The sequence below is a fragment of the Narcine bancroftii genome, chromosome 10, assembly GCF_036971445.1.
Source record: "Narcine bancroftii isolate sNarBan1 chromosome 10, sNarBan1.hap1, whole genome shotgun sequence".
Lineage (NCBI taxonomy): Eukaryota > Metazoa > Chordata > Chondrichthyes > Torpediniformes > Narcinidae > Narcine > Narcine bancroftii.
The window spans coordinates 90824974-90840660 of NC_091478.1; the positions used below are offsets into that span (position 1 = coordinate 90824974).

Genomic DNA, 15687 nt, shown 5'->3' on the forward strand with positions numbered 1-15687 from the left:
CTTTATCTCCTCAGCAGAGTTGTCATAATTGTTAACAACCAAGAAAAAAATGTAGGGAGCAGTACTCCCATTACTTTTTTGTCCTTACAAAAATATCCTTACATTTGATTCTCTCAAATGGAGCACTTTGGCTGCCCAAGAAATTTTCTTGATTTTTATACCTAACCAAGAGCAAAGAATTCCTTGAGGATTTCAGCAGGTCATGCATGGGTAGAAAAGGTCAGTCAATGCTTTGGGGTTGAATCCTTTGTCAAGACTAAGATAAATTGGTAAAAATTGCAACATTAAAGTGGCAAAGAATCTGGGGGAGAGGACCAGAGGTGATGGGGACAGAATGAGTGAGCTGTGGACTGACAAGTAGAGAAACCACTAGGGGAAGGGAGTAAATAGAGAAAAAAAAATAACAGTAGTTGGAAAGAAAAGATGGAATGGTGGAATCAGATAGGAGTGGGGGTTTCTAAAATTAGAAAAAAATCTATGTTCATGCCATAAAGTTCAAAAGGCTGTCCAGGAAGAATAAGGTGTGTTGTTCCTCAAGTTTACATTTGGCCTCACCCTGACAATGGATGAGGCCAATGACAGAAAAGTCACTAGAGGAATAGTTGGGGGAATTAAAATGGTTGTCTACAGGAAGCTGAGTTGGGGATGTTGGTGGCACCAATGTTGAGCGGGCCAAACTGGGAACACTGAAATGCAGTCGATCGAGTTGGACCTTGTGCATGGAAGCTCTGCCTCACCTGGGAAGGAGTGGAGGAGGAGAGGTGGAGACATGTTTTGAACTTTCTTTGATTGCAGCTGGAAGTGCCTGAGGGTTGAAAGAATGGAGTATGGAGTGACTTAATCCCTCTGAAAAGCAGTTGGGTGGAGAGGGAATGAGGAGGCTGGTAGGATGAAAATTGAGGACCAGAACAGGGTCCTTGTTCTGCCTGTGGAGGGGTGGGTTAAGGGCAGAAGTACCAAAAATGGGGGGCGGTAAGAGTGTTGGCTTCAACCATGGGGCTCACTATAAATAGCAACCTAACCAACGTCGGCAGGGGGCGCTGCAGTCAGAGGAGGTACTCGGCCGTCCCGCTGGGGGGCGCTGCTCGCGCGGGGTGGTGGGGGGCAGCCGTGTGCTTGAGCCGTTGCCGATGGTGGTCGGCGCAGGCGGAGAGCGCGGTGCCTGTTGCCCGCTAGAGGCGGTGCAGGCGGAGGGTGCGCTGTTGGATGTCCCGGGGGCGATCGAGACCTTTCGTGATGGAGGATCAGGAACTGGAGGCAATTCGGCGCCAGAGACTGGCTGAGCTGCGGGCTCAGCGCGGGGTAAGGCCGGGCGGGCGGCCACGGTGGAACCGGGGGGAGGGCGGCCAACTCGGGCGCCTGGTGGAGCTCTGCCAGGCCCCGGCGCTGGTTTGGGGGGGGGGGGGGGGGCGGGGAACGGAGCGAGCTCCATGCTGAATACTTGTGGCACGACAGCTGCTGGAGAACCGGAGCCCGCACCAAACGCGGGGTGGGGGGGGCTCGGCGGTCGGGCAGTAGGCAGGCTGTCCGTTGCCTTGCAGGGAGGGGTCTGCTGAATTCCTCCCGCAGTCCGACAGCAAGGACGGGTGCTGGCATCTCGGAGAGCAGTGAGAAGTTGCAGGGTCTGCAGGTTACTGGGAGGTGGAGACTCAGTGTCTTTTTTCCCCAGGGCAGGAATAGCAAACTTGGGAGGACATCCCTCCAAAGTAAAGGGAGGGAAGTTTTGGGGTATTTTTTTTTAACATAGAGTTGTGGGTGCCCAAGAGCCTCAACGACTACTACCCAGAGGGACATCTCAGAGCATTTCATCACTGCAGAGGCTGGTCATGGCCAGAATTCATAAATGCCTAAGCAAAGATCTGGACCCTCTGCAGTTCACCTATGGTTACCATCGCTCCACAGCAGATGCAGTATTGCTGGCTCTCCACTCGGCTCCAGACCACCTCAAAATTAGCAACTCGTACTTCATTGACTACAGCTCAACCTTCAACACCATTATTCCTTAAGTGCTGGTTAAGAAGCTTAAAACCCTGTGGGCCTCTTCCTTGTGGAAGACCACAGTCAGTACGAATTGGTAAAAACGCCTCCTCTTTATTGACTGGCAATCCAGGCACACCTCAAGGATGTGTGCTTAATTCACTGCTCTACTCACTATGCATCCATGACTGTGTTGCAGACACAATTCCAATGCTATCTACTAATTTGCCGATGACACCACAGTTGTTGGCAGAATTACAAATGGCAATGAGGAAACATACAGGAGGGAGATCAGCTCATTGAGTGGTGTCTCATCAATGTTAGCAAATCCAAGGAGATGATTGTATACTTCAGGAGGAAGTCAGCAGAACATGATCCAGTCCTCATCAAGGGTTCAGTAGTGGAGAGGGTTAAGAACTTCAAATTCTTGGTTGTGAACATCTCCAAGGAGCTGCTTGGATCTTCTGAAGCAAACATGAAAGCAGCTCTCCAATGGCTATGCTGTGCAAGGTGTTTGAGGATATTTGGAATGTCATTTAAGACTCTCAAACTTCTACAGGTGTATGATGGAGAGCATCCTCGCTGGTTGCATCACTGTCTGGTGCGGAGGTACCAACAACTCCAGAGGGTTGTTAACTCCTCCTGTGACATCACAGGCACCAAACTTCACTTCATCAAGGACACCATCGATGATATTCGACTGGAGATCTGCACACCATGAGTACAAGAACTGCTGTGCTTTGGTCTTTACAGAAATGTGGCTTAGCAATAGGGTCCTGGGTGCTGCCATTCAGTTGGATGGGCTCACTTTATTTCGGACTGACAAGAGATGCTGCTTTGTGTGGTAAAGCCCATGGTGGTGGCCTGTGCATTTACATCATCATGAAATGGTGCAAGAACTCTGCACGAGTCTCCAGTCACTGCTCAATGCTGTGAAATTAAACCCCTGCCTCTACACTGCTTGTGACCTGGGAGCAAGTTAACCTGCTTAAAAGTTTATTTGATTGGAAATTCACCATAAAATCTTGATGGAAATAAAAACAACTCACAGTGATACACCAGTTAAAAATCAAAGGAAAAATGCATGGGAAAATTTTAAAAACTTAAATGGAAATACCTAGGTTCAGTGAAGCATGATTGACTTTTTAATTACTGTACAGACAGGAAAATTTAAAGTCAAAAGTGTTTAAGTGTTTTGAGTTGCAATGAAAGGCCAGAGGTATTTGACCCTTCATTCCACTGTGTTCCATCAATTTTTTTTTCTGCATCAGCCCAATAAAGATTTTATGCGGGGAACATAATTAGCTGGGCACGAGATATCTGATCTGCTCTTCTTCTGAAGTGAAGTTGTCATATTCATTTAAGCATTCCACAGATTTGCATAGAAGAGCCAGAATCAAAATGCATCACAGCTGGAAGGGATGTAGAGGTGTTTTTCATCCAAACTTTTAAAAACAAAATTTTGCGATCTAGAAAGCAAGCATCAGACCAGCCTTTTGCAATAGCGGTACTAAGTCTTGGTCTTTATAATAGATATTGGAGTGGGATCATGTAAGACTGTTTTACGTGGGTCACATGAGTCAGGTGGAACTAGATTAAACATAATATTCTAATGTGGATTTGCAACAGAATAGATAAATGTAAGCCTTGTATAGGTGCCAGTATAGATCAAAAGTGGAACTCCTTCTTCTTGGCCCCAAAGTGACACAAATTCTAGTATTGTCCATCCTGAGGTTGCAGCTTATTCACATGGGCAACAAGTTCACCATTTAATATGCATCATTTATTGCCCCTTCAACTGAAGAATTGTAGGCCAATTAAGAATCAACTACATTAGGGCGGCACGGTTAGCATAGTGGTTAGTGCAACACTGTTACAGTGCCAGCGACTAGGTTTCATATCCCACGCTGTCTGTCAGGAGTTTGTACATTCTCCCTGTGTCTGTGTGGGTTTACTCCAGGTGCTCAGGTTTCCTCCTACTGTTCAAAAATATACTGGGGTAGCATGGACGAAAGGGCCTATTACCAAGCTGTTTGTCTAAATTTTTAAAATTAAGCAAAATTAGCAGAAATCCCTTTTAAAGAAAATCAAAAAATCTGAAATGTAGCATGGTCATAGTTATTGATTCTTGCTACTTTTGTAAGATTCATACAGTTTGGAAGTAGGCCCTTTGGCCATCTGAATATTCAGTGACGTTCAAACACTTAGTTAAAGGTAAAGGTTCCAATATTGTCACGTAATACTACATTTAGAATGTAACATACATGAAATTCTTTAACTTTGTGTACCTTTTTTTAATAATTTTTATTTTTCACACTGAACCATATCAACCAAAATATATACAATCATTTCTCGTTAAATATACACAGTGGCATTTTTTTTTCCACTACCCTCCCTCCCCCCTCCAAAACCAATAAATATTCAACATATACAATACACTAAAACCATAAAACAATGTCTTCACACAAAGAAAAATAAACAAGAAAAATGTGTCATCTACTTTTACACACTGGATCAAGTCATTTTGTCTCCTTATCATTTTAGGGGTGGAGTCCGAGGCAAGCCCTGTCTGTTATGTTCCATGTATGGTTCCCAAATTTGTTCAAATAATGTAACTTTATTTTTTAAATTATATGTTATTTTTTTTTCCAATGGAATACATTTATTCATTTCCATGTACCATTGCTGTATTCTCATGCTCTCTTCCATTTTCCAAGTTGACATTATAGATTTTTTGCCTCTGCTAAGGATATCATAATAAATCTTTTTTGCGCTTTATCCAATTTGAGGCCTAATTCCTTACTTCTTATGTTACTTAGAAGAAAGATCTCTGGATTTTTTGGTATGTTATTTTTTTGTGATTTTATTTAATATCTGATTTAGATCTTCCCAAAACATTTTCACTTTCATACATGCCCAAATTGCATGTACTGTTGTTATCTTTAACTAAGTGTTTGAACATCACTGAATATTACCTTCTTACAGCGAAAACATCTATCTGATAATGTTGGATCCCATTCTTTTAACTTTTGAGGTATGATATATAACCTGTGTAACCAATTATACTGTATCATGCGTAAACTTGTGTTTATCATTTTCCTTATCTTGCAGCTTAATGTACATGTTCGTTATAAATCTTTTAATTATTGTGTCTGTAATCACATATTCAAAGCTGCTTCCTTCTGGTATTTGTACTTCAACTGTTCATATGTTAATAAATTATTTCCCAAAAAACAATTTTCTATTCTTTTGATTCATTTTCTCTCCCATTCTCTAAAGGAAAGGTTATATATTGTAAAAGGGATTAGTGGGTTTTGTGTCAATAACAAATTTGGTATTTGGTAATTCGTTTTTTTCTTTTCTAAGTGGATTTTCTTCCATATATTAAGTAAATGATGCAATACTGGTGAGCTTTTATATTGCACCAGCTTTTCATCCCACTTATAAAGTATATTTTCCGGTACCTTTTCCCCTATTTTATCTAGTTCTATCTTAGTCCAGTCTGGTTTTTCCCTTGTCTGGTAAAAATCTGATAAATACCTTAATTGTGCGGCTGTATTATAATAATTTTTAAAGTTTGGTGACTGCAAACCACCATGGTTGTACCTCTCTGTTAATTTATCTAATGCTACCCTCGGTTTCCCCCCTTTCCACAAGAATTTCCTTATTATTCTCTTTGGTTGATTAAAGAATTTCTCTGTTAAGGGAATTGGCAACGATTGAAATAAGTATTGTATCCTCGGGAACACGTTCATTTTAATGCAATTTACCCTCACTATCAACTTTTGCGGTAATTCTTTCCAATGTTCTAAGTCTTCCTGCAATTTCTTTATTAGTGGCTGATAATTTAGTTTGTACAAGTGGCTTAAGTTATTATCTAACCTGATCCCTAGGTATCGGATTGCTTGTGCTTGCCATTTAAATGGTGATCTTTTTTAAATTCTATATAATCTGCGTAACTCATTGGCATCACTTCACTTTTATTTGCGTCGATCTTGTATCCCGATATTTCTCCATACTCCTTCGATTTCTTATGTAATTCTTTTATTGATATTTCTGGTTCTGTTAGGTATACTATGATGCCATCTGCAAATAAACTGATTTTATACTCCTCCTTTATTTTTATCCCTTTTATTTTCTGTTCTTATCAGTTCTGCCAATGGTTCTATTGCTAAGGCGAACAATGAGGGGGATAATGGACATCCCTGTCTAGTTAACCTACTTAATTTGAATTGGCTCGATACATTTCCATTTACTGTTACCTTCACCAACAGACTATTATACAATGCTTTAGTCCAATTAATATATTTTTCAGGTAGATTGAACCTCTGTAATACTTTAAATAAATAGTTCCATTCTACTCTGTCAAAGGCTTTTTCTTCATCTAAAGCAACAGTCACTGTTGGCTTCTAACTTTGTGCACCTTAAGGAAGACAGCAGGTTGCCACTTTGTCCAGCACCCTGTGAAATGAGGCCCCAGCGAGGAACGAACTCGTGACCCCTGGTTTACAAGACCAGTGCTCTAACCACTGAGACATTGATCATATTTTATTGCTATTAGAGTATCCCTATCCATCTTCCATCATTTAGCTGCATTACTAACCTGCACATTTTGGGGATATGGGAGGAAACCTGGAGGAAATTCATATATTCACAGGGAGAAAGGCTTCACCTGAGGTCAGAATTAAACCTGGGTCACTGGTGCTGACAGTACAAGGTTCTGATTGTACCTGATTCAATAGGAATGGCTGCCTGAAAAGTCCCTACTTACAAATAGGTAAATGGTAGTCAACTAATGCATGCCCCTGTATTTGGTTGGAACTTCCAGACTTGACTCTTTTAGAGTCAAGCATTTGAGGAAACTCTTGCCCTTCTATAAAATTACCAAGAAAAATACTCTTTATACCTGAGATGCAATTTTCTGGTAGATTTCTGATATTAAACATTGAGCCCAAATTCCTACTCCTTTACTGAATTTCAGAATGAGTCCAATGCTTAATAGACAATATAACATGGGATCAGAATTAGACTGTTAGCCCACTGAGTGTAGTCTCAATGGCTGATGTATTTTTCCTCTCAACCCCATAATCCTGTCTTAATAAACCATAATATGTAAGAGCAGTGCCGCAGCACCCCCTGCTATGAGACCATCCTTGGATTTCACTGGTTGCATACGTGGACACATAATTCCTAAATTTGTCGTCGTTTTGTTGGCCCGTGGCTCTGATTTATGAGATAAGGTGTACGACAAGGTGTATTGGCTGATAAACTCGAAGGTAAATGCAACAGTCTTGCAGAGTTAATTTACTGTTTTCAATGCAAAGTTAGATCAGACACTAAAATTAGCTTTCGAGAATTGGTTATTTTATAAGATTATCTTTGGGACAGTCAAATATATTTTACACAACATAGTAAGAGAGAGATGGAGACAGATGGACTGCTACACATTGTACATTACATATTGATCAATGGTTGCAGCTTTTTCATTTCCTGGCTCAGCTACTTACTGTTCAAATTGTTGGTTATGTAAAAATATAATTATCCACATGTACAAGATTCTTCAAAAAATGTCATTTACTTAATCTCTGATTTACATATTTGTCGACCAACAGGGTTTTTAAAGACCCACATTGTTTAGGATTTTTTAAACCTATTAAGTTTACCTATTTTGAATTTAGGATGCACCAGATGATCAGCAAAATCAGCAAGAGGCAAAGCAGCGGTAAGAATGTTAGTTACTTTTTTAAAAAAAACTTAACGCGTTTACATTTAGCTCTGTCATTTTTTTCAAGTGTCTTTTGGTGGCAGGAGGAGCATCTGTCAGATTAAGATGCAAGAATGACTTGCTCTGATCTTTTTTTCCTCCATGAAGAAAAGTTTTTGGCCTGATAGATTGGTGGTACAAATGTATTTTATACTAAGGCTACTGCCATTGTTTTGTTCAGTATTTTATTTTTTGTTTAAATGTTTGTGACTGCAGTAGAAGATTCCATATTGATTAATTTCTGACTGTCCATATTTTGATTCTGGTACAAAAATAATGTTTTTCATTTTGTTCAGAAGCAATGCAATACCATTCTTATTCATGTCTCCTTAATATAAATAAATTGTGATTGCAGGGAGTCAGAAATGAGGAACAGTATTCTTGCTCAGGTTTTAGATCAGTCTGCTCGTGCCAGATGTAAGTAACTAAAAACTCTCCTGTTCAACTTAAATGATAAATAAATATGTTGGACCATCAAGCAGACTGTCATACATCAGTTTTAAAGACTTTATGGTTTTAAAAAAATGTATTGATCAGTTATTATATTGACCAAAATCAGAAGCAGAATCTGCAAATATTATACACCAGATCATAACTGGTTTGTGGACTTCCAATGCTTATACTTAATAGACCCTTTCTGAAGAGGTCTTTTCTTGCCAGCCTGAAACACCCTGGTCTCCATCAATGTGGAGAACAGGTAGGGGAGGAAGCATAAATGTGTCTATTTCAATGCAAGGAGTATTAGGAATAAAGGAGATGAACGGAGCATGGATCATTTCGGGCAATTACGATGTCGTGACAGTTACAGAGACTTGGATTACGCAAGGACATGATTGACTGATGCAGGTTAAGGAGTTTAGATGTTTTAAAAGAAATAGGATGGGGGAGGGGTGTAGCATTACTGGTCAGTATCACAGCTGCAGAAAGGGAAGACTCTGGAGAGTGTCTACTGGTGTGGGTGAAGGTCGGAAATAGGAAGGAATAGTCCTCAGGACATTGGGATGTAGGCAGAATTCGGAATAGTGCAGAAATAACAGGGTTATTGTTTTGGAAGACTTCAACTTCCCAGATATTGATGCTTGCTACAAGAGGAATAAATGTGGAAAATTCTGTCAGGAATGTCCAAGAAGGATTGCTGACATTGTATGTGGACCATCCGGCTGGAGGAGAAGTCACACTGGATCTAGTACTGGGTAATACTAATCGTCTTGGTTGGGAAGTATTTCAGTGATTATGACCATAACTCCCTGAGCTTTAACATATCTATGGACCAGGATTAAAACAGACAAAAGGGTTATGTATTCATTTGGGGAAGGGATCATTATGATGGGATGAGGAAGGAACTAGCGAGAGAAAATTGGGAACCGATGATCTCAGTAGAAAGCACTGAAGTAATGTGGGGGATGTTTAGGGACTAATTGTGCGAGTCTGGAGGTGGAGGGTGAGCAGCCAGATATCGTGGTCCACATGGGGATCAATGACATAGATAGGAGTAGTGATGAGGTCCTGAAGAGGGAATATTGGGAGTTAGGAAAGAAGTAAAAAATCAGGGCATCAAGGGTGGTAATCTCAGAATTGTTAAGTTTATTGTCATCTGATTGGACAAGTACAACCTGAAGAAACAGTGTTCTCTGATCCTTGGTGCAAAAACATACAGACAAATAATACATGACAAGTATTATATCTATAAAAATATTTTTATATTGTTATATATGAATGGGAGTCTCAGATGATTATTATGAGTCTGTGCCATGCACCAGAGAGGGTAGGAATAGGAAGTGGCAGATGAATGTGTGGCTGAAGAGTTGGTGCAGGGGTTCAGATTTGTAGGTCATTAGGATCTCTTCTGGGGAAGGTCTGACCCATACAAAAAGGACAAGTAGCACCTGAACTGCAAAGGGACTTGGGGATGGCTTAAATAGGTTGGCAGGGGTGTGGGAACCAGAATGTGAGTGTAGAGAATAGGACAGAAGGTGAAAAGCTGTGTTCTGAATTTGTGAGGAAGGGCAGGCAGGGGACAAAGCATAAATGTAGTCAGTTAGAGGGTTTGAAATGCTAGGAGTATTAGGAATAAAGCAGATGAACTTGGAGCATGGATCTGTACATGGAGCTATGATGTTGTGGCTGTTAGAGACTTGGCTGGAGGAAGAGCTGACGCAGATACTGGGATTTAGGTCTTTTAAAAGAAATAGGATGGGAGGTAAAGGGTGGAGGAGCGGGGGGAGTAGCATTACAGCGAAAGAAAGGATGCTGCAGAGGGAGTCAGAAATAGGTAGGGAGCAATCAATGTAGGCTGTAGGCCCCCAAATAGCCAAGGACACCGAGGAGCAGATAAGCAGGCAGATTTTGGAATGGTGCAGGAAATACAGGGTTGTAGTTATGGATGATTTCAACTTTCCTAATATTGACTAGCATTTCATGACTACGAGGGATAGATGGAGCTGAATTTGTCAGGTACATTCTAGAAGGATTCCTGACACAGTATATGGACCAGCTGACGAAAGAAGAGGCCATACTGGATCTAATTCTGGGTAGCAGATCTCTCTGTGGGGGTGCATTTTGGTGAGAGTGACCACAACTCCCTGAGCTTTAGCATAGCTATGGATAAGGATAAAAGCGGACGAAATGGAGGAAGTTTAGGGACCACTTTTGTTGGGTTCAGGATAGGTTTGTCCTACCGGGACAGGGAAAAGATAGTAGGAAAAGGGAACTGTAGTTGACGAAGCAGGTGAAGCAGCTAGTTAAGAGGAAGAAGAAAATAGGAAGGGCTCATGAGAAGTATATGGTAGCCATGAAGGAGCTTAAGAAAGAACTTAGGAGAATTTGAAGGGGGCATGAGAAGGCCTTGGCAAGTATGATTAAGGAGAACCCCAAGGCGTTCTATATGTATGTGAAGAACGAGAATGAAGGTGGGGCCACTAAAGTAGGCAACGTGCCTGGAGGCAGAGGAGGTTGGGGAGATCCTAAATGAATACTTTGCTTCAGTATTCACGAGAGAAAAGGACCTTGATCAGGGTGAGGTTAGAATAGAACAGGCTTATGTGCTGGACAACATGGAGATGTTGGATATTCTTAAAAACATCAAAATTGATTAGTCCCTGGGGCCGGATGCGATATACCCCAGGTTGCTGTTGGAAATGAGGGAAGAGATAGTTGGAGCAGTAGCTATGATCTTAGAGTCCACCTTGGCTGCAGAGGAGGTGCTGGAGGATTGGAAAATGTAGTCCCTTTGTTTAAAAAAGGTAATAGGGAGAATCCTGGGAATTATAGACCAGTAGGTCTTACATCAGTTTTGGCAAACTATTGGAGAGGTTTCTTAAGGATAGGATCATGAGCATTTGGAGAAGTCCAATCTACTCAAGGATAGTCAGGATGGCTTTGTGATGGGAAGGTCGTGCCTCCTGAACCTAACTGAGTTTTTTGAAGAGGTAACAAAAGAAATTGATGAGGTTAGGGTGGTAGATGTTGTCTACATGGATTTTAGCAAGGCATTTGACAAGGTCCTTAGAGACTCATTCAGAAAGTCTTGATCATGGGAACTTGACTGTGGATAAAAAATTGGCTTGCCGGAAGAAAGCAGAGAGTAGCAGTGGAAGGAAAGTATTCTGCTTGGAGGTCAGTGACTAGTGGAGTACTGCAAGGATTTGTTTTGGGACCCCTGCTCTTTGTTATTTTTATAAAAACAGATAAAGAGGAGGGAGGATGGGTCAAAATGTTTAAGGATGATGAGAAGGTTGGAAGAGTCGTGGATGGAGCTGGAGGTTTTCGAGGGTTACAAGAGGATAAAGACAGGATACAGAGTTGGATGGAGAAGTAGCAGATCGAGTTCAATCTGGATAAGTATGAGGTGAAGCATTTGGAAGGACAAACCAGAAGGGTTAATGGTCGATCACTTAAGAGGGTGGATGAACAACGGGACCCTGGGGTCCAAATCCATACATCCCTCAAGGTCGCCACACAGGTTGATCGGATAGTTAAGAAGGCCTATGGTACAAGATTGTTGGCCGAAGGGCATGTCATGTTCTATATTCTACCTAAATAGTACCAGACCATCTTGCAGTGTACGGAGAAGTCACCACTCCCAAAAAAAATTGACAGCCTGGCAAAACTCCACTTTTGAGAGGTACAAGAAGTATGATTATTAATAGATTTAATTACTATATAAAGATATTTATTATTAAAATTAAGTAATTTTTTCTAAAACATTTAAATGTAACATTAAAGGAAATGAAAATAATGTGAAAACAACTTATTTTCCTGTATCTTTCATATCCACAGCCCTGCAATCCCCAATAATATGAATGGGATCTTGAAACCTCCATCAGCTCTAACCTGGGTACAATCAGAAAGGCAATAACCTGAGTCAGATAGAGCTCCACTGTTGGACTCCTCATGGAAAATTAGAAATGCCACATTTGTTAGTCTGGGACATGTGAAAATCAGACTTAAGGAAACAGTTCTAAATGTACTGTTAACTTATCTTTTAGGATCTGCATGCAATAGGGTTCATTCTTGGTGATTTTAGTCTCCACTTCCATGCCTTTTCTGATTTCACCGTCCTGCTGTCTTGCTTTGTTTTTCAGTATGAATGTTATTGATAAGCATTTATTCTCCAACCTAGTTTCCCTTCGGTAATGAGCCACCTTGAGCTGGCTGCTTCAATTATTCTATTGAGGGTGCTCCCACTGAAGAATGGCCTGAGTGATGGGAAAGGTCTTTGAAGAAATAGTTTATGGTCTCAGCATTTCCATCTGAACATGTTTGTGAATACTCTAGTCTAACTTTTATTTGCTCAACTGAAGGATATCACCATTCCTGAGGATAGGACGTTCTTGAAGTGACTGCCTCCTATTAGCCCTTAAAATGTTCACCATCATTCATAACTAGATGTGGCAGGACTGCAAAACCATTTTTTCTGGCATTACATAGGCATGTATTTTGTACTTTTGCAGTTTAACATGGATAGGCCACAGCATCACTGGGTTGGTAATTAATTGTAGTGTCTGGTGTGACCTTTTTGAATCCATTTACTTTATTCATGCCCATCCTTTTTTAAACTCTATTTTCTTTTTCCCATTTTCCCGTTTTTTTTGCAACTATATTTCAACCCTTGACACACCACTAATTAAAATCAAAGTACATACTCTGAAATGGTGCACTATCTTTAATCTCTGACTTTGGCAAGGTTGAGTACACCATTCTCCTCTGATGTCTCTGTGGGACTGTCCTTTCCACATAAACTATATGGATGTAGCTAGTGTTTTACTCCTCTGCAGTGTTACCTCAGGTGTACCCTCAATAAACCCTTGTTTATTGACAAACTTCCCTCTGACAACGCTATCCAGGTAAGGAGGGCAGCTTCCACATGTGCTTTAGATATTTTTTTGCCTCTCAGTTCCTCTGAATCTATTTTTAGCACCATGTGGTTACACTCCAATTATAGATGAGCTCAGTAATAAGTATGGGTTACCACACATGTCTGACAGCTGGCAAAGTCAGAGTTGTGGCTTAACGCTGTTAGTTTTTGATTTTGGTGGGAGGGTAGGTGAGCATCGCATAAACATTTAGATTTAGGTCAATAATTTATTTTCTTGTCATAGTTGTTATCTAATCTGCAATAACCAAGATAACAGGGTTTACCTCTCAGAGTCTAAACTGTCTCTTTTGTACATGATATTCAAGCTGATAAAGTCTGAAGTGGTGTTCACTTATTACTGCCAACCATTGTAGTGTCTTGAAAGTACCAGTTTTACAACCTTAACGTAAAAACCAGATTAACTATCTACAAGCATAACTCAGGCACAAGTTGTGTAAACAATTTTAACTAAAATGCAAGAATTGAATGCAATTAAAAATTGTTTTTTGTTCGGATTGTTTGATGGATTGTATTTTAGCTACTTTTTTTGTGTCCTATGCATCAAATGAGTTTTAAATGTAAAATAATGGCAGCATTAATCCATGAAGTGAAATCATGATTAGAAAAACATAAAAAGAAGTAATTGCTTCAGATGCATGCAAAATGATCAAGTTGTGTACAGCAATATATTCTTTTACGTCTTTTTTTTATATATTTTTCATTCCCAGTGAGTAATTTGGCTCTCGTAAAGCCAGAGAAAGCCAAGTCGGTGGAGAATTACTTGATACAGATGGCAAAATTTGGGCAGCTTGGTGGAAAAGTAAGACAAACAATCTGAATATAACTTGAGCTCCCTTTGAAATTGAATCCTAGTTTTAGAGAAATATTTTCATCTATAACATTTTGGGAAAAAAAGTTTCAAATTCAATGTACAAGCATATGGCATGTGCTTTTAAGTGTTATTTTTGTAAATAAGATTTCTTTCTTGTAGTTTCATGCCAACATTTTTCCCAAATAAAGCCTAATCTTGCATTTACCCATCTAAGGGATAAGATTATTAACTTGGAGGCAATTTAGGAACTGGTTCTCAATGCAATTTGGGGATAACTTCATCCAGGATCAACTTGGAGAAATTTTCAAAAGTTGAATCTTTAAGTAACTAAAGTTGTGGTAAGTTGCTTCATTTGCACCTGTGCATCATTTAAAAACTGGTGCTTGAGATCGGGTCTCTAGATTTTACAAGTTTTGGAAAGTGTGAGATGCAATCAAAAGGGAATGATGAAGAATCCAGCCCTATTGCAAATGTATCAAACTTCATCTGTCTTTTCACTTTTTTTTAAAGATTTCTGAATCTGGATTGATTGAAATACTCGAGAAAGTTAACCAACAGATGGGAAAACAAACAATGGTCAAGGTAATTTCAGATATCTGTAATTGTATTATTTACTTTGGCATTCCTGATGTTCATTTTCCAAAAGTATCTTAACACTTGCTATTTTACAACCCCACTAACCATTTCCAAAAGATACTGAGTTTACTCCAACATGCATGTAAAAACAGTTTGAAAACTTGTTTTAATATGTAAATGGAATATCATGTTCATAACTCAGTGCTGATGTGTTCAGTCATGAATATTTGTCAGAAAGAGGTGCACCTGGGAATTAATGTGCCCAATGTATGTCTTAATGGCTCTGAATTTGAACTACCCATTTGTGGAATTCAAAAATAAAGAAAGCACGGTGCAATGTATCCAGATTATGATTTTTGTGCATCAGATACTTTTTTTAATGATTTTGTTCTTTCTAGATGGTATTGAAACCCCACACTACTCGAGTTATATATCAATCGTTAACCAGTATTTGGACTCCCCATTAAGATCAATGCTTGAATGTTGCTTCTCTCCCTAGCATATAGCAGATCATCAAACCTTGGAATGATAAATTTGTATTACACGCTGAGAGTCAAAATTAGAAGAATTTCTCTGTAAAATAGAAAAAGTTCAGTAGTGCAATTGTATAATTTAAACTGAATGTTGATTTTTGGAAAATCTTACTTTCATATCTTGTAAATTTCAGTTTAACAGAAGAAAAGTAATGGATTCTGATGAAGAGGATGATTACTGAATTCTGAGCATGAGTCTTATTTATAAATAATGAGGGAAATTTAAGCTTGAAGCAGAGGATGGACAGATTTATGTTTTCCCCTACTTTGCTGGAAGAATTTTTTCACAGTTCTGTATCACTTGACAATGTGGTTCTGTTTTTGATGCATGAATAGAACCTTGATGGTCATTTGTTAAAATAAATTGTACAATGGATTTTTTTGAAGATTTTGAGAACTCTCTAACACTATTCTAATTAAACTGCAATGTTGACTTGCAAGATGGGGATATTATTAAGTGGTTTACAAATAATTTTGCATATCAGTATAATGGCTGATGTCTTGTTAGTTTTGTGCTAATTCCACTCTGCTGAGCAGCACGGTTGGGGAGGGGGGTGGGGGTGGGTGAGGTGTGCTGTGGTGGAAAATTGCAAACAGAAAGCATGTGATAGTTTTCCAACCATTGGCCATGGTGCACATGCTGAAAATG

General features: G+C 39.8%; 1 protein-coding gene across 1 annotated transcript; it reads left to right on the forward strand.

Annotated features, from left to right (window-relative positions):
- The first annotated feature begins 1088 nt into the window (after positions 1–1088).
- pdcd5 (programmed cell death 5) lies at positions 1089–15424 on the forward strand. Its single transcript, XM_069901793.1, has 6 exons — positions 1089–1302; positions 7656–7699; positions 8097–8158; positions 13826–13917; positions 14440–14511; positions 15173–15424. Exons 1-6 carry the CDS (start codon positions 1207–1209, stop codon positions 15218–15220), a joined length of 414 nt encoding a protein of 137 aa, XP_069757894.1. The 5' UTR covers positions 1089–1206; the 3' UTR covers positions 15221–15424.
- Positions 15425–15687: the final 263 nt, after the last annotated feature.

What these genes read in the sequence shown, in the direction of transcription:
- pdcd5 (XM_069901793.1), top strand. Translation starts at nt 1,207, where the DNA reads ATGTCCCGGGGGCGATCGAGACCTTTCGTGATGGAGGATCAGGAACTG. An exon ending in CAGCAAGAGGCAAAGCAGCG is followed by an intron (nt 7,700 to 8,096) that starts GTAAGAATGTTA and finishes TTGTGATTGCAG; the next exon opens with GGAGTCAGAAATGAGGAACA. An exon ending in GAAAACAAACAATGGTCAAG is followed by an intron (nt 14,512 to 15,172) that starts GTAATTTCAGAT and finishes TGTAAATTTCAG; the next exon opens with TTTAACAGAAGAAAAGTAAT.